The sequence below is a fragment of the Rhincodon typus genome, chromosome 33 (genome assembly GCF_021869965.1).
Source record: "Rhincodon typus isolate 14 chromosome 33, sRhiTyp1.1, whole genome shotgun sequence".
In the NCBI taxonomy this organism is placed as follows: Eukaryota; Metazoa; Chordata; class Chondrichthyes; order Orectolobiformes; family Rhincodontidae; genus Rhincodon; species Rhincodon typus.
In genome coordinates, this window is record NC_063364.1 from 31,802,127 (window position 1) to 31,826,332 (window position 24,206).

A 24,206-nucleotide genomic window follows, 5' to 3' on the forward strand; every position below is an offset into this window, starting at 1 on the left:
ATGTGCATAGTAATTTTTCAGAGATGTTATTACAAACCTCTAGAACAGGTGGGATCGGAACTCAGGTCTCTTGGATCAGAGTTAGGGACACTACCCTCAGTATGTGCGTAAATGATTATTCAATAACTACCCCCCAACACCGTATGTACGTAATTTTGAAACAGTTAGCAGTTAACATTCTCATCTCTGATCCCAGAGGCTGTTTGTTCAAGTCCTACACTAGATACTTGAGCACAAAATCCCAGCGGAGGCAGTCCGAAGGGAATGCTGCACTGTTGGAGGTGTCTTCCTTTGTACAGAGACATTAGGTTGAGATCTGCCCCATTTTTGCCCCTGAACATTCAGCCCAAAAGCAGATTGCACATTTTGTTGCTGTTATTGTGATCTTGCTGTGCACAAATCAACTGCCCCATTTCCTACCTTACAACAGTGGCTGTTCCTCAAAACTATTGAATTGAAGTAAAACATTTTGGGAGGTCTTGAGGCTGTGAAGGTTATGGGAATATAGAAGTCTTTCCTACAATTTTAACCAGTTGAACAGCTGTCTTAAGCCAGGCTGTGATGAGGTTGCATGAAGGAGGGGCGAAAGCGTGCAGCAGGTCAGCCACAATCTTGTTGAATGCAGGGCAGCCTTGAGGGGCCGAATGGCCTGCACCTGGTCCTTTTTCTTACATTCTAGAGCAACAAAGAACTGGGAATTGTTTGTGCTGCAGCTCAGTACCAAAATACATGTACCCCAGCTTCAGTTTAAAATTACAATCTAGTAAGTCCTATGGGAACTGGACCCTGTAATAATGTGGAGAAAATGGTGCCAAAACTCATGATAAAACTCCAACTTAAAATTGAAAATAAATCTACAGATATCTTAAATATTAAAACAAAATTGGCAGTTTGGAATAATTCCAAGAAAAGTTTAGATTAAATTGAGAAAAAGCACCCTGTTTTAGCTGACAGTTTGCAGTGTAATCAAAACCTCATGATAAGATATTTCATTCCCAGAAGCCTGGTATTTTGTGATTAATGTATCATAATCACTAAATTAGAGTCCAGCCTGTAATAACTGTCGAGTGTCCAGTATTTTCTGTCTCTGAACAATGCAGTTCTTTGGTCAGAATCCATTCAGTTTTTTTGATTTAAGAGGAAGACTTGTATTTATATAAGAACATTTACAACCCAGGACACCCCAGATCAGTTTACGACCAATGAAGTATTTTTGGAGGGCAGGCACTGTTGTAATTCAGGAAATACAGCAGCTAATTTGCACAAAGCAAGCTCCCACAGACATTAATGTAATAATATTTTGTTTGAGGTGGTAGACTTGCTCACTGAGCTGGTGGGTTTGGTTGCAAGCGTTTCATCACCTTGCTAGGTAACATCATCTGTGCGCCTCCATGGAAGCGTTGGTGTTCTGTCCCACTTCTTATTGATACGTTTCAGTTTGCTGGGGCGGTGGTCAGTATTACTTCCAGTGATGCCAACCACCCCAGCAAACTGAGGCATATAAATAACAAGTGGGACAGCTCACCGACGCTTCACCGGAGGCGCACAGACGATATTACCTAGCAGGGTGACAAAACGTTTGAAACCAAACACACTGACTGGACGAGCAAGTCTACAGCCTCATCCACAACCCGAGCCACAAATCTCAAAAACTTTAATGTTTTGTTTTCTTACCAATTTCGTTAAAAAGGCACTTGAACTTAGTACTGTCAAAACCAACTTAAAATGTTCTCAGGTCTGGCAAGTCCCTCTCCTACCCTTTGCCTTTAACATTATGTCAACAGTTGGCCACAACATTACAACTACAACTTGCACCTTCTAATGCAGCAAAATGTCCAAAGGCCATTCACAGGAGTGTAAAACAAAATCTGACACCGAGCCACATGAAAGGGTTTTGGGATTGATAAGATAGGTTTCTTCCAGGGGTGAAACAGATGCCGAGAGGATTAAAGAGGGAACTCTAGAGGCTGATGTTGCATTATCTGTGTGCTGCTAATTTGGAGCTAATGTAGGTCAGGGATCTGTGGGGAGAACTTCTCGACTCATCTTCAGAACAGTGCTGGTGGGATAATTTATTTGCCTCTATGAGACACTTGTGAAGTCAGTTAAGTGCTTTAGAGAATCCTGTGGATGTGAAAGGCGCTATTTAAATAAGTAACCTACGTCTATTGAAATCCCTTATCCAGATTCTAGCTTATCATTCACACTTAGAGTGACAGTTAATATTGAATCATTATTTAACATATAAACTGTTAAAACCTGCTCCATAATGTTGCAATCTGAATTGCTTTGAAATATTCATATTATCTACCATAACAACCTGAATTTGTAGATTTTATTATTATGCGGCATCTAGCATGAGATAGTAATTATTTCATTTTCTTAAAAATGCTATAGTATATTAATATCAAGACACAGTTGAGATATTTTAAATGTTTAATATTACACCTTTACCTTTAATGATCCATGATGTTTCCTCATTAAATTGCACTGAGAGACGAACATTAATGCTGCAATGTTGAAGTGTGACACAGGATCAGGAATTTATCTCTGTACATTAAACAGAAATCTCACTTTCTCTACATCCAACCTAGTATTCCAGTGTCTGCAATCTGCATTTATATCATCTTCAATAAACAATGTATTTTGGTTCGTGCAACTTACTGTCTTATGTCTCTGATAAAAGATCCCGTTACAACCATCCATGATTTTTGCATATTTCATTGAACTGGGTAATTCTCACTTCGAGAAGCAGTGACTGGGTTTTGAAATATAAACTGAATTGATTTAATTTATTCATGAGATGTGGGCATCACTCACAAAGCCCAACTCTAATTGCCCCTTGAGAAGGTGGCCTTCTTGAAGTGCTGCAGTCTTTGGGATGTAGGGATATCTTCAATACTTTTCGGGAGGGAGTTTCAGGATTTTGACCCAGCGACACTGACGGAACGTGATTTCCTTTCAAATCAGGATAGCTTGGAAGGGAATATGCCAGGCATGATGTTCCCACATATCTGCTGCCTTGTCCTTCTAGGTAGAAAGTGCTGTTCTAGGAATCTGAGATAGTAGGAACTGCAGATGCTGGAGAATCCTCTTGAGTTGTTGCAGTGCATCGTGTAGACAGTACAGACTGCTGCTACTGCGTGTCAGTGGTGGAGGGTGTGGATATTTGTGGATGTGGTGCCAATCAAGCAGGGGCTGCTTTGTCCTGGATGGTGTCAAGTTTCTTGAGTGTCGTTGTCTCCATAGAGTTTTCACAGCCCTCAGGGCAGAGAATTCCAAAGATTCACCATCTTCTGGGTGAAGAAAGTCTTCCTCATCTCTGTCCTAACTGGCTTGCCCCAAATTTTGACACTGCGCCCCCTGGATCTAGCAATACAGTATGCAGAAAAGAAGAAGACCACTCAGCCATCGAACCAACCCTTCCAAACCTTTGAGACAACAAGGTGCAGGGCTGGATGAACACAGCAGGCCAAGCAGCATCCTAGGAGCAGAGAGGCTGACATTTCGGGCCTAGACCCTTCATCAGAAAAGGGGGAGGGGAAGGGGGTTCTGAAATAAATAAGGAGAGAGGGGGAGGCGGATAGAAGAGGGATAGAGGAGAGGATAGGTGGAGAGGAAACAAACAGGTCGAAGAGGCGGGGATGGGGCCAGTAAAGGTGAGTGTAGGTGGGGAGTTAGGGAGGGGATAGGTCAGTCCAGGGAGGACGGACAGTTCAAGGGGGCGGGATGAGGTTGGTCGGTAGGAGATGGGGGTGCGGCTTGAGGTGGGAGGAGGGGATAGGTGGGAGGAAGAACAGGTTAGGGAGGCAGGGACGAGCTGGACTGGTTTTGGGATGCGGTAGGGGGAGGGGAGATTTTGAAACTTGTGAAATCCACATTGATACCATTGGGCTGCAGGGTTCCCAAGCGGAATATGAGTTGCTGTTCCTGCAACCTTCGGGTGGCATCATTGTGGCACTGCAGGAGGCCCAGGATGCCTCCCACATATCTCCTTCTCCCACCTCAAGCCGCACCTCCATCTCCTACCGACTAACCTCATCCTGCCCCCTTGACCTGTCCGTCCTCCCTGAACTGACCTATCCCCTCCCTAACTCCCCACCTACACTCACCTTTACTGGCCCCATCCCCACCTCTTCGACCTGTTTGTTTCCTCTCCACCTATCCTCTCCTCTATCCATCTTCCATCCACCTCCCATTCTCTCCCTATTTATTTCAGAACCCCCTTCCCCTCCCCCTTTTCTGATGAAGGGTCTAGGCCCGAAACGTCAGCCTCTCTGCTCCTATGATGCTGCTTGACCTGCTGTGTTCATCCAGCACTGCACCTTGTTGTCTCGGATTCACCAGCATCTGCAGTTCCTACTATCTCTGATTCAATTTTAACCCCCCTTCCAAACCTTTCATCAATTTGTTTATCTTACCTGGAACTAATAGCCCATATGCCTTTTTCCAATAGGTAGTTCCTGCCTTGGTTCCCTGTTTTGCCATTCCCACAGCTAATTCATTGCATAATACTATCAGCCTTTCCTGAAGATATGGCCTGGAAGTCCTTGAGTCCCTCACCGCATTTCACCCATTGTCATAGAGTCGTAGAGATGTACAGCACAGAAACAGACCCTCCTGTCAAACTTGTTCATGCCGACCAGATATCCTAAATAAATCTAGTCCCATTTGGCCCACATTCCTCTAAACCTTTCCTATCTATGTATCCATCCAGATGCCTTTTAAATGTTGTAATTGTCCCAGCCTCCACCACCTCCTCTGGCAGCTCATTCCATACACGCACCACCCTCTGTGTGAAAAAGTTGCCCCTTGGTCCCTTTTAAATCTTTCCCCTCTCACCTGAAACCTATGCCCTCTAGTTTTGGACTCCCCTACCCTGGGGAAAAGATCTTAACTATTCACCATATCCATGCCCCTCATAATTTTATAAACTTCTATTTGGTCACACGCCATCTTCCGATGCTCCAGGGAAAATAGTCCAAGCCTATTCAATCCCTCCCTAAAGCTCAAACCCTCCAACTCTGGCAACATCTTTGTAAATCTTTTCTGAACTCTTTCAAGTTTCACAACATCCTTCCTGTAGAAGGGAGACAAGAATTGAATGCAATTTTCCAAAATTAAACAGTCAACAGATAATGGCAGGAGAAACCTTGGGATCTTACAGCACAGAAGGTGACCACTGCTGGATTTTTGAGTTTCCCTTGCACCCTGTCCTTTCTCCCTATGCTTGCAAACTACTTTCCTTCCAAATATTTATCAAGTTTCCTTTTGAACGTTGCTGTTCAATCTGCTCCTAGGCTTCTATCCATGATCCTTTCCTAACAGTACTGTGGCTGTACTAACACCACATGAACTGCTACAATTCCAGAGGACAGCTCTCCACCATTTTCTCAAGGGCAATTAGGGATTGGCAATAAGCACCCAAATCCTCTGAGCCAACAAACGAATAAGTTTCAGAAGGTCCAGGTGTTTTAAAGCACTATATACTGTGTATAGCCCTGGTGCTACTTTCAGAGACAAACAACCATCCTTTCTTATTCTGTGTGACTTGTGTTCTTACTCTTCAGCTTTGGGATACAACATGATGGGACCGGCAATGACTGTGAGCCAATTGGGAAAAGACCTTTCATCATGTCCCCACAGCTACTGTACGATACCAGCCCTCTAACCTGGTCCCGCTGCAGCAGGGAATATATCACCCGCTTTCTTGAGTAAGTGTCTCTTGCTTCGGGTTTTACATCATGTTGGGAATTGGTTAAGGATCCTCTCACTGTTTTGTTGTCTTGGAAATTAGAAATTTCAGAAATTTTCTTGATTATTTTCTACACAGTCCTAAGATAACTTGAAGCTGTGTCTCCATGACCTCATACAACATTATGCGCTCATCCATCACTCATGGGGCAGGGAACTATAGAGGCAACAGTGAGAAATTATCTCTTAGGCCCTCGTAATGTCCTTTTGGGATCTGCTCACTCTAGGACAGCCGCAGCTCAGATCACCAATCTGTAATAACTTGGCTGATCCCCGTTCAGGGGGTACTAGAGGATTAGATAATTCAGTTGCTAAATTACAATTATTGGCCTCCTTGTTTGTGGAACCATTTCAGGTTCCTGTTCCTGATCTCTTGCTGGAGGCTGTATGGGCATTGGCAGAGATTAGACTCAGTTGTGAGGCCGATCAATGTTGGATAGCCTGCTAATTTTCCCAATCTAACCTTCTACACAAGGAATGGCTCCCGTGATTGGCGATATCAGTGACCTCAGTGAAGGTGAGATGAAAATTGGACACTTTTGATATGACCAGAATGAAAGGTTTACCTCGGTTTATCTTTTAAGTTATTAGTGAAGTGTCTCCCATTCCTTTTCTATTGTTTTACCTATTCTTAAATGGGAGGTAGGCTTTATTGACCAGGTCAGCAGTGTGACCCATCCCGAATTGCCTTTGAACTGTATGGCTTGTCAGACCACTTCAGAAGGCAGTTTGGAGTCAGCAACTCCAGATCAGGTCAGGAAGTCAGACTTCCAGCTCTAAAGGACGTGGTAATCCAATCAGTTTCTCCATCAATTGTTGATACTTTCAAAGTGACCAATAAGAGTCATTTCCAATTCCAGACTTATTGTTTGGATTTAAATCCCACCAGCCGAGTGGATCCCAAGGGATTTGAGCCTGGCTCCTCGGAGCCATACCCTGGCCATTGGGATTACTCGTCCTGTGATATTTCCATGGTATCACTGTTTGGTGACAGCTCATTGACACGTGCTTTTTTGTCTGATTGCGGTTTGCAGCCGTGGATGGGGTCTGTGCCTGGATGACGTGCCGAGTAAGGAAGTGATTGATTTGCCCTCAGTAGCACCAGGAGTTTTGTATGATGTCAATCACCAGTGCAGGATGCAGTATGGAGCCCGATCAGTCTTCTGCGACAACATGGACGTACGATAGACCTTGTACTTTCACAAATCACAATCTAAACTTGTCTCTGGATATAAGTGGTTGGTCACAGTTGAAGAGGCACCAAGCTCTGTGTGTCTCTGAACCCCACAGAACATAAAGAAAAGATTTACCGTGACACAGCTTTCTCCTACTCCGATTTCGTATGCTTACATAGTTCCACTTTCTGGCCAATGAAGTACTTTTGATGTGAAGTGACTGTTGTAATGTAGGAAAGGACTTCTGTTTTTTTATAATGTTAATTGAGGGATGGATATTGGCCAGGAGATGCTCAGGGAGATTCTCCCTGCTCTTTGTGATTGGGCCTTGGCATCTTTTACATCTGTTTGAGGGGACACGTAGGGCCTATGGTCTCATCTGACCTACAGTGCCTCTGACAGTGCAGCACTCCCTTAATGCTGCATCACAGCTTCAATTTGCCACCCTCCTCTGATTGGTGCCATTTCAAGAACTCAAATCCAGTCCAAAGATTCTGGTATTTTGATGTTGGGGTAGCGGGGAGGGTGTGTGGTACGGGTGGATGTGCGCACGAGTCTCACTCTCTGTCAGCACTGCCGTACTGTCTGAGCACCTAAGTAAGCATCTGTCTGAACCCTCCTACAATGAATTGTGAGTTGCTGCTTTCAGCCTAACCATTCCCATCTATCTCTGACAGAGTGTCTGCAATACACTGTGGTGTACCGTGGGAAACACGTGTCACTCCAAGCTGGATGCCGCTGTAGATGGTACAAAATGCGGAGAGAACAAGGTAATGTTTGCCATTAAATCACCGTGAAATTTCTCATTGGTTCACACCATTCACTTTAACAGAGAGGATGGGAGATTAATGAGCTGCTATCTGCCTGCGCTTAACGTTACTCTCAAGATGTTTGACCAGAAGTGGCACACAGTGGGAACACATTTTGCCCTGTCTGTCTATTTCCATGCAGAATTAGTGAGGGAAGGTTAAGATCATAACAATGTAATTAATAAGAGCAAGGGTAGGTCATTCAACCCCTCAAACCTGCTCCAGCACTCCATAAGCTTATGGTCACTTGTCCTAATGTTATCCTCCAATCCCTGGAGGAATGCCTGCGACCCAGTGAAACTAAGGAACAGGGGATGGATCTATTAATTGAAATTGGGCTTGAATTGGTCATATAACGATTGGAAGCTAGTAATCAGTGAGTGAGAGTTTTATCGAGAATGGTTCACTGCAATAAAGTTCTTGCATAAATGTGGGGGCTTGAATTCTGTTTAAAGACTGTTAACATTTGGAGTATATCACTAGTATCTCCTTAATATGTCTTGGCATCACACTCAGTTTGATAATGCTCTTGTAAAGTACCTTAGGTTTCTTTGGTTGAATAAAGGTGCTATATAATGCAACTTGTTGTTGCATCTGAATTGGGAGTCTGTCATGCCAGCAATGAAAACGACAAAACATTTCTTGTTCTATCAATTCTATAATCGCTGGATAGGAAATGTATGAATGACTGTAACTTTCATCATTGCCCTGCAGTGGTGCTTCGATGGAGATTGCATACCCACAGACCAGCGCCCTGACAGTACCAATGGAAACTGGGGAGCATGGGGTTCGTGGTCTTCCTGTAGTCGCACGTGCAGTGCAGGAATACAAAGCGCAGAGAGACACTGCAACAATCCAACGTAAGCTATTTCAATTTCTCCTGGACATCTGGGCTGGCTGCCATTAGCTCATACGGATTAGTTAATGGAGTTCCAGACTGTGATCCAATATTGTGTTCAGTTCGCAGTCAATGGCATAAGAAAGGAGCCTGATGTGGATTGTTCCCTAAACAGCAGAGGGCTGAGATGTGAGACAAAATTGGAGGGAAGCTCAGACTTTTCAAACTCAAAAAGAGACAACTGAGTTAGAAAATGCAAAGGAATGATGAATATGGAATATTGCTTCAGTAACAAGAATAGGACTAGGGCACAAATACAACATAACGTAAAGGCTAATGTCACATAGTATTTTACACAAAGAATAATCAGCATTTGAGTTGAGTTCAACTCTGGAATCATTTCAGGATTAATTAGATACTTTAGTAAAAGCATTGTATGTTCTATTCAGAGCCTGAAGAGACATGCAACACTCAGCGTATCTTTATGAATGTGAAGGTGTGCGTTGTCTCTCCTGGCTGTGGCTCAGTCAGAAGTGCACTTGTTTTTTCAGATAAAATGTTATGGAGGAGGTGATTAAACTTTAGGGCACACTGGTGCCTCAGTGCACAATTTTATGGCTTTACTGGAAGATGTTTATCTTTTAACCAGCATAAATAAAATGAGATTAAATGGTCATTATTACACTGATATTTGTGGGAGCTTGCTGTGTTCAAATGGGCTGTCGGTCTATGTTTCCTGCATTGGAAATTTGCAGTGTGCAAACTGCAGTAACTGCACTTCAAAAGAATTCATTGTTTATGAAGTCTTTTGGGATCTGCTTAGGATGTGAAAGGTGAAATAGGAATGAAGGTTTTCTTCTCTTTTACTGTTTCTCAGTTTGGTTTTCAATGGTATTCGGGTCAGCTGTGCAGGTTTCAGGTAAATGGCACAAAACACAGAAGTGAAATGAGATTTTTTACACAGTGAGCTGTTGGAACGCACTGTAAGAGTGGATGTGATTCAATGGTAACTTTCAAAAGAAAACCGGATAAATGCTTGAAGTGCAAACAATTGGATTACAGTGGAGGAAAGATCAGGGGAATGGGGCTAATTGGAAAACTCTTATCAAAGAGCTGTCATAGACACAATGGGCTGAATGGCCTCTTGTTTCTGTAGGAGTTTGCAATTCAATGAAAACTGCTTCTTCTATTTGCATTTCTTCAGTGTTTTTGTTTAGACTGAGTGACTGAGCCTTCGGTTAAATGGGCTGTGGGATTACGATTGGCTGTTTTTCTTATCTGAACGTTATGAAATGACTGATCTAAACATCACTCTTGTCCAACCATAACACTTCATGGGTAATTACTTTTGCATTTAACAGAACTCAACAGTGCTGTTGTCTCATCAACTAAGAATCATTAGATCTTGGTGGTCCCCTTCATTTCTTCTGCTCAAAAAAATCTAAGCAGTTTACTCACTTATCAGTTTATTTGACCTTATGGTTTCATTTATAATCCTTGACAGAGTCTCGTGTAGCAAAGTCAGCAGCTGTGTTTTTGTACTATGGCAACTGCAGTTGCCGTTGACACTGGTCTGGTTTCTAACGTAATGGAAGGAAACCAAATATGTGTTTTTTTTCCCCAGTCAAGGTGATTTAAGTAAACGACCATAAACAAAATCTAGGCAGATGGTGCTGGAGGATGCATTGCGAGGCTGTAATATTGACAAGCGCCTTGACTGTGCTGTTTAACAGTCACTACTATGGAACGAGGCACAGCAATACGGACAAATTATTTGATTGTCTTCACCTAATATTCTTTACATTTGCTGTTTTGATTATTCAGTAAGAACATTTCTGAGCTGCTTTGGAGCTTGTAGATTCCAACAAGGACCTTCAATGACACTTGCACCGTCATTCCATGTAATGATAATTTCTCTGACACATCTCCATTCTTAAAGTGAAATGGAACGGTGGTACTCAGTATCATTGTTTTGATTAAGATGCCATCTCAAACTAGCAAAGTTTTGTTGCTCTTTTCCATTCCCTCACAATCCCTTTATTAGGCTGCATATTGAATCCATTCCCAGTTCACCTGTTAACTTTGCCAGTTTAATGCATTAAATATTGGCACTTGGCTTGATGTGTCTTGTGTACGATCATATAGATGCATTGCTCGTAACCCATTATAACTCTCAGAACATTGAATACAAAAACATTTCCCTCAGAAACATCTTGATTTAACAATGAATTACCTTCAAAGATTAATACCTGTTCTTGAATGGGAACAGTAATGACTAATTCATCTGTTGTTACTGCCTTTGGTTGAAGGAGGAATCATGCCAGTGTGTTGGGCAGTCTTGGCTTTTCCTCAAAAGTGTTACAAAGTCCTTGACGTCTCTTGGGATCACAGAGATAGGCAGATAATCCTCAGTTTAATGTCTCATCCAATGACTGACTCCTCTGATACTGCAGCATTGCCGGGGAATCCAGTTCTGGCGTGAATCCCCACCATGCTTTGCTGAGAGTGTTGCTGATTGGGTCAGGCAGATGGATACATAAGAGTTAAAGACATCTGTTCTAGGCATCAAAAGTAAAGTGGTAAAATTAAGCACAGATGTAAAAGATTTGGGTGGCCAGTACTGTGTACTGGAAGACAAGATGATACAACATGATATAATCCTGCAGAAAAACAACATTATTTATGTTTCTTGGAAGTGCACAGAGCAAGGTCTGTTAAACTGCCTAAAGGTAACAGTTATATTAGTAGAGAGTGTAGTTGAACCTCTGTCTCAGCCACTCGCCTATTTAAGTACAAATCCTTTCAAAGTCCCAATAATAGTAGATTTGACTCCATCAAGCTCTAAGCTATAGACCTGCCAACCCAAAACGTACTTCCAGTATAGTTCAGTACACTGAATGAGTTCAGCATGGAGCAAGCAGACATTTACTACATGTCCTCTGGGTTAAGAGATAGAGAGGAAAAAAAATAGATACAAAAGAAAAGATTTTTTAAAATCTCACAATACAATTTAAAACCTGAAAGAATGAGACTCCGCATTTAAAGCCATTCACTTTGTGGACATGATCAATGATTGCTTAACATGGAAACCCAGTAAAACTATGAAACTCACATGGACGTTAAGTGAAAGAGGTCATTTTTGTAAAGTGAGTGACGGAGCAGCACAAATTTGGAGAAAAGATTTACAAGAATATTGCTGGGGTTGGAGGGTTTAAGCTTTAGGGAGAGGCTGAATAGGCTGGGGCCATTTTCCTCAGACTGTGGGAGGCTGAGGGGTGATCTTATAGAAGTTTATAAAATCATGAGGGGCATGGATAGGGTGAATAGTCAAGGTCTTTTCCCCAGGGTAGGGGAGTCCAAAACTAAGGGGCAACTTTTTCATGCAGAGGGTGGTGCGTGTATGGAATGAGCTGCCAGAGGAAGTGTTGGAGGCTGGTACAATTACAACATGTAAAAGGCATCTGGATGGGTACATGAATAGGAAGGGTTTAGAGGGATATGGGCAAAATCTTAGCAAATGGAACTAGATTAACATAGACTATCTGGTTGGCATGGACGAGTTGGAGCGAAAGGTCTGTTTCTGTGCTGTACAGGCAAGTGGGGAATATTCCATCACATTCCTGACTTGTACCTTCTTGATGATGAGACACTTTGAGGAGTCAGGAGGTGAGTTATTTGTGGCAAGGTTCATAGCCTCTGACCTCTTCTTAGAATTATAGAATCCCTACAGTGTGTAAGCAGACCATTCAGCCCATTGAGTCCACACCAACCCTCCAAACAGCACCCACCCTTAATTTCCAATGGCTAATTTACTAGGACTGCATATCCCTGAACACTACAGGCAATTTAGCATAGCCAATTCACCCTAACCTGTACATCTTTGGACTGTGGGAGGAAACTGGAGCACCCAGAGGAAACCCACGCAGACACGGGGAGAATGTGCAAACTCCACGCAGACAGTCACCCGAGGGTGGAATCAAAGCCGAGTCCCTGGTGCTGTGAGGCTTGTGGCCATGGTGTTTATATGATTAGTCCATTTCAGTTTCTGGTCAATGATAACCCCCAGGATGTTGACTGAAGGAGATTCAAGATGTAATGCCATTGAATGTCAAGGGGTGATATTTACATTCCCCCTCCCCCCACTGTCATCCAGCCCAGTTAACAAGGAAGAGCATGTGTGAGCAAATCACTGACGGAAGTGCAAAACGATTAATTTTTCTCGACTGACAATAATGTATTAATTGTTGTAGTTCTGCAGATTCCTATACCACCTACACTAAGCGGTTGTAACAGTGTCAGGTTCACTGGGACAACATGATGGCACAAGATTCCTGAACAATACATTTACTTTAGGTAATTAGTCACAACAGGAACATTCCGTTTGCCTCTTAAGAAACTGAATTCTTTTTGCTATCTGTGTATTAAAAATATTCATCTACCATCATCCATCTACCATGAGCTCAGATGCTGTAGTGAGGCACGCCTAATGATACAGGCTATTTGCAATGTGATCTGCTTATTTTGTAACACAAATGTTGAGAAAAAAGTTATTTGAAAACCTTATCATTGTCCTTGTAAAAGCATTGATATTTTTAACAGAAGAGACCCAATAAACTTCAAAGCGAGGAGAAGCTAACAATTTCAGTGCAGGCTTAGCCAGATTGGTGCTAGGAGAATGTTTCCCCTGCTTGGAGAATCCAGAGCACAGGGTCATTTAGGGCCAAGAGGAAGATACATTTCCTTCACTCTGAGGGCTGAGAGTCTGGAATTCTCCACCTCAGAGAGCTGTGGATGAGTATAAGAAATAGGTCCATGGACCCATAGTAACTGAGGGAATTAAGGAAAGTGAGGTAGTCAAAGTAAACAGTCAGCCATGATCTCACTGAATGGTTGAACAGGTTCAAAAGGCTCAAAATGGTCATATTCAATCCTGATGTGGAGGTGCCAGTGTTGGACTGCAGTGGACACCAGGATATAGTCCAACAGATTCGGTTAAAATCATAAGCTTAAGGAGCGCTGCCCCTTTGGCAGGTGAAGTGGAGGGAAGCACACAGGACCAGAACTTATAGGCGGAGAGATAATGGCAAGATAATTCCAGGTAATTAAGAATATCAACAGGTAAGTAAAAATAGTGTGAGTATAACAGGCTGAAAAACAGTTCTCTGCAGGTAATCAACAGTGTCAACAGATTAATACAAACGACGTGGGTAAAATGTCAACAGCTGAATGACAGGTGAAGGGATGACTTATGAACCAGTTAATTAAGGCAGAGAGATTATTACAAATAATCAAAATTAAGATAGTGCTTGAGACAAAACAAATGGCTGGAGTAACATGAGTAGGTATCAGAATTGCATGACGAGGGCCCAACCAAAATTATAAATAATCGAAAATGGTACAAACCAATTTAAGTAATTACTTGTGATTATCTCTCTACCTCCGAAAGTTTGTCATTTTAGATGAATCTGTTGGACTATAACCTGGTGTCTGACTATGTTCAATCCTGACTTATTTTGTTTTTATGTTCTCCATGTGAAAGGTTTGGTATATTTTGGGTGGTAGGCAGACCAATGTTGTATTCTGTAAAACAGAAAGGTTTTTTTTCTAGTATGAAGTGATAAAGCAGAAATCTAGCGTAACATGAGATCCGGTGCTCAGCAACCAAAACGTTAAGCTTTCACTGATGGGAGTGTTCTGTTTTTTCTGCTCCATGTTCCAGTGCTGAGCTGACGCCAGGTCAGCTGATAAATTCAGATAAACAACTTCATTTTGTGATAGGGAGAGTTTAACAGGATGTTGCCTCTGATTTCCACTTGGAAGTGTTATTGTATGGTTTTAATAAATTAACCAGGGTCTTCCATGACATGTGACACTATATCTTCTCTGAATCAAAGGAGGAGTTTAACCATCTGAACGACACATCGACAGTAACAGCAAATTTTCTGAATTCAAAAGAAAACATTCCCATTCAAAGGCTCAGTAATAGGCCACTAGCCTTCAGTATTACTGAAAAAAAGACACATTTTGTCAAAGCTTTTTATCTTGCACTCATCAGGACATTTCACAAAAATACAAATTCAAGGCAAAAACCAACATTTTGTCTGATTGACAAGTGAACCCTGATTAGATGTAGCAATTTTATGGTGTTTATCATTAACAGGATGCTGCCTTCAAACCCATCACAGTAGTAGGTGTATAAGTCATAGAATCCCTACAGTGCAGAAACAGGCCCTTTGGCCCAACAAGTCCACACCGAACCTCAGAACATCCCACCCAGATCCATCCCCCTATAACCCACCTAATCCACACCTCCCTGAACACTACAGGCAATTTAGCATGGCCAATCCACCTAATCTGCACATTTTCAGACTGTGGGAGGAAACCAGAGGAAACCCACGCAGACACAGGGAGAATGTGCAAACTCCACACAGACAGTCACCTGAGGCTGGAATCGAACCCAGGTCCCTGGTGCTGTGAGGCAGCAGTGCTAACCACTGTGCCATCATGCCACCCACTTGTGAACCCCCTGTCCTGGGGCACGGGTACTCACCATGGCCATAGTGCGAAGTTGGCTGTCCCCCTGAATCAGTGTTAGGCTGAAGCCAGCATAAAGATCCACCGAAAGCAGGGCCATACAGCCAACACGTTGTCTACCGTTGACTCCCGATCCAACAACGCTCTCCTCAACTCGAATGACTCCCAGAATCTACACTTGATCTGAGCCAACAGGCCGAGAAGAGATTGAAGTCCCAAAGACTGGCAGATCATATCAAATAGCAAGGTACTGATCGTACCCAACCAGTCTGTGGAAGCAAAACGTGTGATACAGTGTACAACATTCAATGTGCTTCTGCAATTGGACAACAATTGCTGGACAATCCTGAATGTGTGATGAATTGCATTGACAAGCAATTTACGGTTTGTCAGTTGAGCTCACAAAGTGCTGCTGCACTTTAGTGTCCTGGAATCTGAATATATTAATACACAGGGCTCTGTCCTTTTCAGACAGATAGAACAAGAACACACACTATGCTTGTCTCAACTTAACAACACAACTGACAACCATTCGCTGGTTTAATTTTCAGGGCAATGCTCTGGCCAATCAGAGTTGACCTGACTGCAAACCTTAAACAAAAGTCTGGCTGCCAATCAGCATTAACGGGTGCGATCACCATGGCAACATCTCTACCAGAGTCCACTTACTTGAAAATGCAAGAAAGGGGGAGTTGCCCCAGTGCCCCCACCGTGCCTCCTACCCCCTTCAATGTCCTGGATCAACATCATTAAAACAAATTATTTAGTCATTGTCACCATTGCTGTTTGTGGGAGCTTGCTGTGCAAAAATGTCTATTATGTTTCTTTATAATGACAGGGACAGCACTTTAAAAGTACTCCATTCCTTCTAAAGCACTTTAGAGTATCCTGAAGTGATGAAGGCACTACATAAATGTAAGAGCTTTCTTCCTTTAAAACTCTGAGTGGTAATAGATGCAGCAGTAACATGATTGGAGATTCCCTGTAAGTGCGAGCATTACGACGAGTTGTTTATTGCATGTTGTGTATGTGCGGAGTTAAATATTCTAGTCACAGTAAATATTATCCCAGGAGCAGTAAATGGCTTTGGCCTTCATCAGCTCATTGTCCTCCAGTGGCTCCACGCCAGTCATATGTTTTTAAATCCCTTCTGGTGTGTGCAAGTCTTTTTCTACAAACCTTTCAGATCTTTGCACTCCTCCAATTTTGACCTCTTGCTCACTCTAGATTTCCATCCTGGGGAGCCATGCTCTCATCTGCCTGGGTCTTATGTTCTGGAATTCCTTCCATAAACCTCTCTCTCTCTTACTTTGAAATGCTTACGAAAACTTCCTTCTTTGGTCCAGCTTGTGGTCACATCTCCTAATATTCCCTTATGTTGCTCAGTGTCAAATTTTGATTGATAACACTTCTGCAAAATGCCTAGGAAAGTTTTACTACATTAAAGATGCCACATAAATGCAATTTGTTGGTACGAGTGAAAAATAAGGAAAGAAGGACATAAAGCAGGAACAAAAGCCTTGGTTTATTTTGAAGTCTTTCTTGTTCCAGGTCTCAGCGAATCCAGCTGAGGCAGGCTGTTGAATTAAATCCTGCAATGACAGATGATGAAATATGAATTCGATAAAAGTCTGGAATTAAAAAGCTAGCGTAATGTAATCACAGTCAATTATCAGAAAAATCCAACTGGCCAGCAGGTTAATGTACTGCGTGGACGATTCTTACATTGCAGGAAGGTTGTGGCTCAGGTACTCCATTGGCACTGGCACCGCTGTTTCTCCTATTTTTAATTAACCTGTTTGGACAGGTTGTGACAGACCTCGAGCACAAGTGGGACTGGAACCCAGGCCCCCATCAGTAGATCCTTTGGTGTGCCAGTCTAGATCTCATCTTGGCAATGAACCACATGGATTGTTCAGTGGTGTGTTTCACTTTGCAGGCCCAAGTACGGAGGCTCATACTGTCTAGGAGAGAGGAAGAGATTCAGGGTCTGCAACATCAAAGCTTGTACCTCAGACCTGCCAACTTTTCGTCAGATACAATGCAGCCAGTTTGATACATTGCCTTACAAAGGGAAACTGCATAAGTGGATCCCTGTGCTCAGCCAAAGTAAGTCTATTGTTTTATTGGTTTTAAGTTGCATTTCTTTCTCAGCTGTCTATCGGATTGCTAATTGATTCTAATTGATTCTAACAAAGGTCTGGCACAGGCATGATGGGTCAAATGGCCTCTTTCTGTGCAGCTTAAGCCTCAAAATGTTTATGTCTCCCTTATGCCATGTTTGAAACCCCCTACGAAGGAAGATATGAAATTATTGATTCTTGTGCTTTTTTTTTGAGATGCTTAATTATTTATTGAAACGATTATTTTCAAAATTCAAACCTCAGTCTATTGTTTTATTTTAGAAAAGTGGTCTGGTTGTAAACCAGACACAGATAAACTGCTGTGTGCAAGTGAAGTCTGGATTCATAATGATATAATCACATAGTATTGGCAGTAGAGGCCATTCAGCCCAATTGATCTGTGCAAGCTCTCCATGAGCCTTCTCCTACCCTCCTTCACGTGTTCCACGAATGCATCCTTGATTCCTCTCCATCATATTTATCTAGCCTTCCCTTAAACATGTCTGCTGTTTTTTTTTTAGCCTGTCTATGTTGTAATCAGGGGCAGGGGTAGGCAGGAAAGTGCATTTGAAGCCATGATTAGATCAACCATTGGTGGAGGGGTCAAATGGCCTACTGCTGCTCTTCATTTCTATATTCACGTGTAGTCTGTGGTTTATTCAGAATCAAGGAGGTTTGCTCTGAATACTGACTGGATTTATCCATGATTACACTCATTAATTCTACTTATATTCCAGCCAACAAATGGAAATATTTTCTCTTTGTAGCCAAGTTTTACAGGTAGCCATGATGTGGAGGTGCTGGTGTTGGACTGGGGTGGGCAAAGTCCGAAGTCACAAAACACCAGGTTACATTCCAACAGGTTTATTTGAAGTCACTTCGCCTGACAAAGGAGCTGCACTCAGAGAGCTTATGATTTTCTTTTATTCATTCATGGGATGAGGGTGTCGCTGGCCAGGCAGCATTTATTGCCCATCCCTAATTGCCCAGAGACCAGTTAAGAGTCAACCACATTGCTGTGGTTAAGGCCAGGCCAGGTAAGGATGGCAGTTTCCTTCCCTAAAGGGCATTGGTGAGCCAGATGGGTTTCTCCAACTATCGACAATAGAGTCACAGTCATCGTTAGATTCCTAATTCCAGATATTTTATTGAATTCAAATTCCACCATCTGCCATGGTGGGATTCAAACCCAGGTCCCCAGAACATTATCTGGGCCTCTGGATTAACAGTCCAGTGATAATACCACTAGGCCATTGCCTCCCCTTCAAATAAACCTGTTAGACTATAACCTGGGGTCATGTAACTTTGGACTTTGAATTTTACAGAACCCCCACAGGTGGCTCAGCCTTTAGGTAGCAGTAATGTTCTCCTCAACCTCTTCAACCCCCACAAACCTCCCCCCAGCTCCATAAACATACCCTGCACCCACAGCCCCAACTTCCAAATCCCCAGATCCCACATACCACCTCCCCACCCAGCTCCAATAACCTCACTGCACCTCAATTTCCTCAAAAATCCCCACCCCTCTTCTCCCAACCCCAAACCCTGAGACACCTATTGTACCACATCCAACACAATTCAACACAGCTTGGGAGATATGTTAGTGATCTGAATTAATGGTCTTTTAGAGGCCTGTACATAAAACATAGCCTGATGATTTTACACCAGGGGCTGCTGCTCAGTGAAGTGGACTGGGTGTTCTTTCCCAGACACCCTCCTCCCAATTTCAACTTCCTCACGACCATCCTCCATGCTGTCTGCCAGGTCCAATCAGATCCAAACCTGTCAGTGAGACAGGGACCAAGAACCTTTCTTTGTGGATCAAGTTTATTAACTACTCAGTCTCACAGCTCCTTCCACACACCAATTCCACATGTTCCCTCTTCACACGTACCCAGTCACTGACCCCTAAGAGATCTGGCTTTACCCAGTTGCTCCTCCTCTTGGGGTTCTGATTGGCCAGCAGCTCCATGAGGTGGGCTATCCTATTGGAGGCTAACAGAAGCCCCACCTATCACTAATTAAAGGTCATTCCCCAAAAAATGTTAAAGCGGACTGAACAGAGTGCTGTCTTGTGGCATGATGGTAGTGTCCCTACCCTTCAACTAGGAGCCCCGGTTCAAGTACCACCTGCTTAAAAAAAAGCAGACTGTGCTGGCAACACAGAGGCTGCTAAATTTTACACAATGGCTTGAAGTGAGGATAAGCTCAGCAAATAATCCAGTCCCTCAAACTTCTAAAGACCTCTATTTGGTCTTTCTTTGGTCTACATTTTTTTCTCTTTACCTTTTTAACACGTTCTGCGGTGTCCCTTAATACATTAAACAAGGCAGGAACGAGCACTGCATACAATACTACACCTGTCGTCTAATTGAGGTTTTGTACAAATTTGACCAAACGTTAGTTTCAGAATTTGGTCCTTGAGGCTCCTGTCTGTCTGGATCTCTGTCTCTCTCACTCTGTCTGTCTCTCTGTCTGGTCCAGAGCCAAACTCGCTGTGGTTTGGTGACACAACCAAACTACAGTTTGCGAATGAAATCCGAGTTAACACTGGGAATTTATCTTCGGTGAATTTGTGTAATCTTACCCATGGTATGTCTTGCCCTCAGTTAATCCCTGTGAGCTACACTGTCGTCCCATAGATGGTTACTTTTCAGAGAAAATGTTGGATGCTGTGATTGACGGGACACCTTGTTTCGAGGGAAACACCAGCAGGGATATGTGCATCAATGGAATCTGTAAGGTACAGAGTGGTTTGGTTGAGGGACAGGGGGGATGGTGGGTGGGGAGGGGGTGGGGGGAGGGGGATGGTGGGTGGGGAGGGGGTGGTTCCATGTGCACTCTGGTGTGAAACAATGTGTTTACTTTCCTAATGAATGCAAACCCCTGGAGCTAAGTGTCGTCTCCACATTTGCTGAGTTTCAGGGGATTATTCCTGCCCTCAGCCTGTAGAGGGGTAATGTGTAGTGTTGTCTGCATGCTTCCTCAGGGGAATGCATAAGGAGCTTGTACTGAGGCCACAGGGCTGGCAGTGGGCTGTGCAGGGTCCCTGGCTTGTCCTGAACCTGATCTCTCTCACTGTGGGAGCTCATGGGCTGCTATTTGGCAGGTGGGATTTGTCATAAGGAGCATGTGCTCCTGTGTCTCCCAAACCCTTGCTCTGAAGAATTTCTCCTTATGGATCATGCTCAGGAAGGTTGCTCCCTATGCGGTGTCGGAATGGGTAGTCGGCACGACAACGGATTATGGAAGGAGCAAGTGAGATGTAGCACAAATGGTTTCAGACACAAACGTTATTCCTTGGAGACAAAGCAGAATTAACGTTTCAGGTTCCATGACTTTAGAACAGAGTTTTGAAGAAGGGTCTCCACAGATGCTGCCAGACCTGCTGAGTTTTTCCAGTAATTTCTGTTTTTGTTTCTGGTTTCTATTATCCGCAGTTCTTGATTTTATTTTTACATTATTTCTCCTTGATGGCAGCGCAAGATGGGTGCAATGGCCTGGAAATCTGGGCCAGGCGTTAACTGGACTTGGGGGGGGCTACATTTTGCAGCTGAGTGATGATCATTATCACTGTGGCTAAACAGTTCAGGATCCTGCCACAGCATTTTCTGGAGTGCTTTTCAAATTGAGCATCAGCCAGATCTATTAGTGAATAAAGGTTGAGCTAAGATAAAATTCCCAGGGCCTCTGCACTCCAGAGGTTACAAGATCCTTTGAGTTTTAGAAATATGCAGACAAGATAACAGCAACAAACCTGTGAGAACAAGCTCCTGTTAGAAATTTGTTTAAGGCTGAAGGTTGTGCCCATTGTCCAGTTACTTCGTTGACACTAGCCAGTCAGATATTTATGGGTCAGATGCATAATCCCGAAAAGGCAGAAATAGCTCTACTCCCTACAATCTCCAGCCAGCCAGTGAGAGAACTCTTTCATGCTGGTCTTGCTGCACATTAAGTGATACTTTGTAATAATTTCAGGAGAGGTTTACAAAGTGGATCATATCAATAGAACAAGGGAAATCAAAACAGAGCATGAATGGATGAACTGAAGTGGAAAGCTTGTTATAACAATCTGTTCAGTCAGACAGATTACCGTATCCTCAGTTTGTGGTAACACAATACCCAGCATATTTACTCTGTAATCGTCTTCAGTGCCTACTTGAAAATGCTTTGCCATTCATTATTGTGGAGGTTAAAAAGACTGATCATATTTTTTTGTGAATTATCTGCTTTTGCACTTTTCACTGACTTTGATTATTTGTTCAATGTCTGACCCGTTTAAATGGAATCAAAAAATCTGCACCATTTTACTTTATAATAGGCGAGGAATGACAAAGCTGATTTTAACAAATGATGGATATGTATATGAGGATTGAATTTGACCCCTAACTTGAACAGTAATCTGCTGTATCTCTTCAAACCATTATTTAGGGAAAGTTAGCATAAAATAAAGATAAAATAATCTGTTTCCCATGCCATGTATTTGTGCATGTTTTTGCCATATTAAAGCTCCTTGGTACTCAGCACACATACGTGTTGTCCCAGGAGTTATTCCATGCTGTATGTGTTTTAGGGATAAGTTATAACAGTCACTGATCTGGAACCTAAAATTTCCAAGTAACGAACAGCTGGCCTCTAAATGACCTTCACAGTTAACAGGCACTCTGTAACTAACTGCACTTATTAACTTAAACCACTTTGCCATGGGAGTATTTGAACAATCACCTTAAATAGACTGGTCAGATGAGAAGCAAGGTGGATTAACCATATCGAAGCCCCCAGTTCAACTTAGAAATGTGTAATGGCTTTCCTGCTCGGAGTGCCAGTCCTGGATATAGTGCGTGTTGGTCACACTCTGGGGCAGAGGCTAATAGAAGGAATAGAGGTCTTCACCAACAGCTGGAAAGCTAATGGGATCCTCTTGTCACCTCCTTTTGGGAAGACCTTGCTGGTATTAGTAGATATTAGTGGAAAGCTCACTCCCTCAGAGGTGCTGGTCATTCAGGAGGTGGGAGCTATCCATAGCTTCCCTTCCAATGCGGAGTCCTTCAGTCAGGCACTGAGACTTGATCAGAGCAGGGAAGGGAAGGAGAGACTCACCCAGTGTCCTCCAAGTTTGATTGAAGAGGCATTAGATTCCATCCTCGATGACACACTTTGTTCCAGATCCAAAATAATAATGAATAAGGTCACGCTCACCATTTATCTGGGGTTTTGTCATTTACAAATAGTTACATTCATACATATGAATCAGAAGTAGTCCACTCAGCCCCTCGAGCCTGCTCTGTGACTCAGTAAGATCATGGCAGATCCAATGACTCCTATTTCCTTCCCCTGCACCAACTTAAATTGGTGTAAATAGTTGATCCTCACAGTTTTGACATTAGCTAATGTTGTGAGAGATCTCGGTGAGGTGAGCTGCTCTCCATGAGACATAATGGCCCATGAACAGTGTATGAGTGGCTCCGCTGGTGGTGTTTGTCTTTGCCAGTAGATTTATGGGTTGAATAGATGATCCTTACAGTGCAGGAGGATTTTGGCTCAGGTACTCTGTTGGAACTGGCACACTTGCTTTTGACTATTTTTAACCAACTGGCTTCTACATGTTATGGCATACTCCCAGCGCAGTTGGGACTTGAACCCAGACCTCACAGCCCAGAGGTATGGACACTGCCATTGCACCACAGGAGCCCACCTGATGTAGATGTCAGCTGGAGCAACTTTGCGATATTGTGAATTAAATAAAGTGTGTTTAACCAGGTGGGTAAAAGATGCCCTTTGACCCCATTGTTTTCTCACCTGAGTCATTATCATGCCACCAGGATGAAGGAGGTAGAACTTTTAATGCTTTTTCAATTTATTCTTACGTGGGATATAGATATTGTTGGAGTGGGGATGTTGGGATGGGAGATGCGCACACCCACTGTACTGTTAGTGGAAAAAAAACAACTGGATATGGAATATTTAGTCGTGGGAGCTCAGTGAGTCAATCAGTTGATTGTATCTCTTCAGAATTTCATCAAAAAAATTATGTTTGGTTGCTGAAAAGTTTGGATTTTTATAGGGGAGCAAAAAGGGGTTGGCTAGTTAGGACAGAGTTGTGGAGGAATTTCTTCTCTGAAGGTAGTGAATCTGTGGAATTCTTTACTGCAGAGGGCTGTCAAGGCTGGGTCATTAAGTATATTCAAGGCTGAAGCAGAGGGATTTTTAATTAGTAATGGAATCAAGGATTATGGCAAAAAGGCAGGGAACTGGGGTTCAGGATTATCAGATAAGCCATGATCTCATTGAATGGCAGAGCAGACTCGATGGACTGAATGGCCTACTTCTGCTCCTACATCTTAGAGTCTTATGCTCTTTAAGAACTTAAAGTATCTAATAGTATGACTGATCAGAACAGTGAACCCCATATCCGAAATTTATGTGCAGAATTGTTTTAAATTGAAAAATAAATAAAATTTAAATAATTCAATGTAATGATAAGATCCAGTAATGTTTGTTATATTTTAGATCCAAATTAATTTGATTTAATCAAAACAGAAAGAGCAAAGAGATGAGTTGTCTTTAATGAGAAACTTGCCAATATAAACTTTATCCCGGGACAGTTGCTGATTCAGACTTCCTGTTTCAGAATGTAGGTTGCGATTATGAAATCGATTCCAATGCGTTGGAAGATCGTTGTGGAGTCTGTCATGGAAATGGATCTACCTGTGAGACAGTAAAGAAGACATTCGATAAAACAGAAGGACTGGGTAAGACAATTTTGTGCTTTGACAAACATTGACTTATAGATACATTGACTTGTGTGATTCCCCTCGTTAAATATCCCAACTCTAATCAAATCAAATTTGACATTGATCCTCATAAGGAGATGCTGGAAATGGTGATCCAATGCCTGAGCAGAGAGGTGGGTTTAACAAGTGTCTTGAAGGAAGACAGAGAAGTAGAGAGGTGTAACATAGGAACATAGAAA

General features: G+C 42.8%; 1 protein-coding gene across 1 annotated transcript in view; it reads left to right on the forward strand.

Annotated features, from left to right (window-relative positions):
- LOC109914167 (A disintegrin and metalloproteinase with thrombospondin motifs 7-like) overlaps positions 1 to 24,206 on the forward strand; it is a 172,451-nt gene that overhangs the window by 50,114 nt on the left and 98,131 nt on the right. Inside the window, exons 8-14 of the mRNA XM_048615760.1 lie at positions 5,571 to 5,714; positions 6,789 to 6,933; positions 7,607 to 7,699; positions 8,453 to 8,598; positions 17,050 to 17,219; positions 19,843 to 19,976; positions 23,865 to 23,985. Coding sequence (XP_048471717.1) covers positions 5,571 to 5,714; positions 6,789 to 6,933; positions 7,607 to 7,699; positions 8,453 to 8,598; positions 17,050 to 17,219; positions 19,843 to 19,976; positions 23,865 to 23,985 — 953 coding nt within the window. The remainder of the gene's footprint in view (positions 1 to 5,570; positions 5,715 to 6,788; positions 6,934 to 7,606; positions 7,700 to 8,452; positions 8,599 to 17,049; positions 17,220 to 19,842; positions 19,977 to 23,864; positions 23,986 to 24,206) is intronic.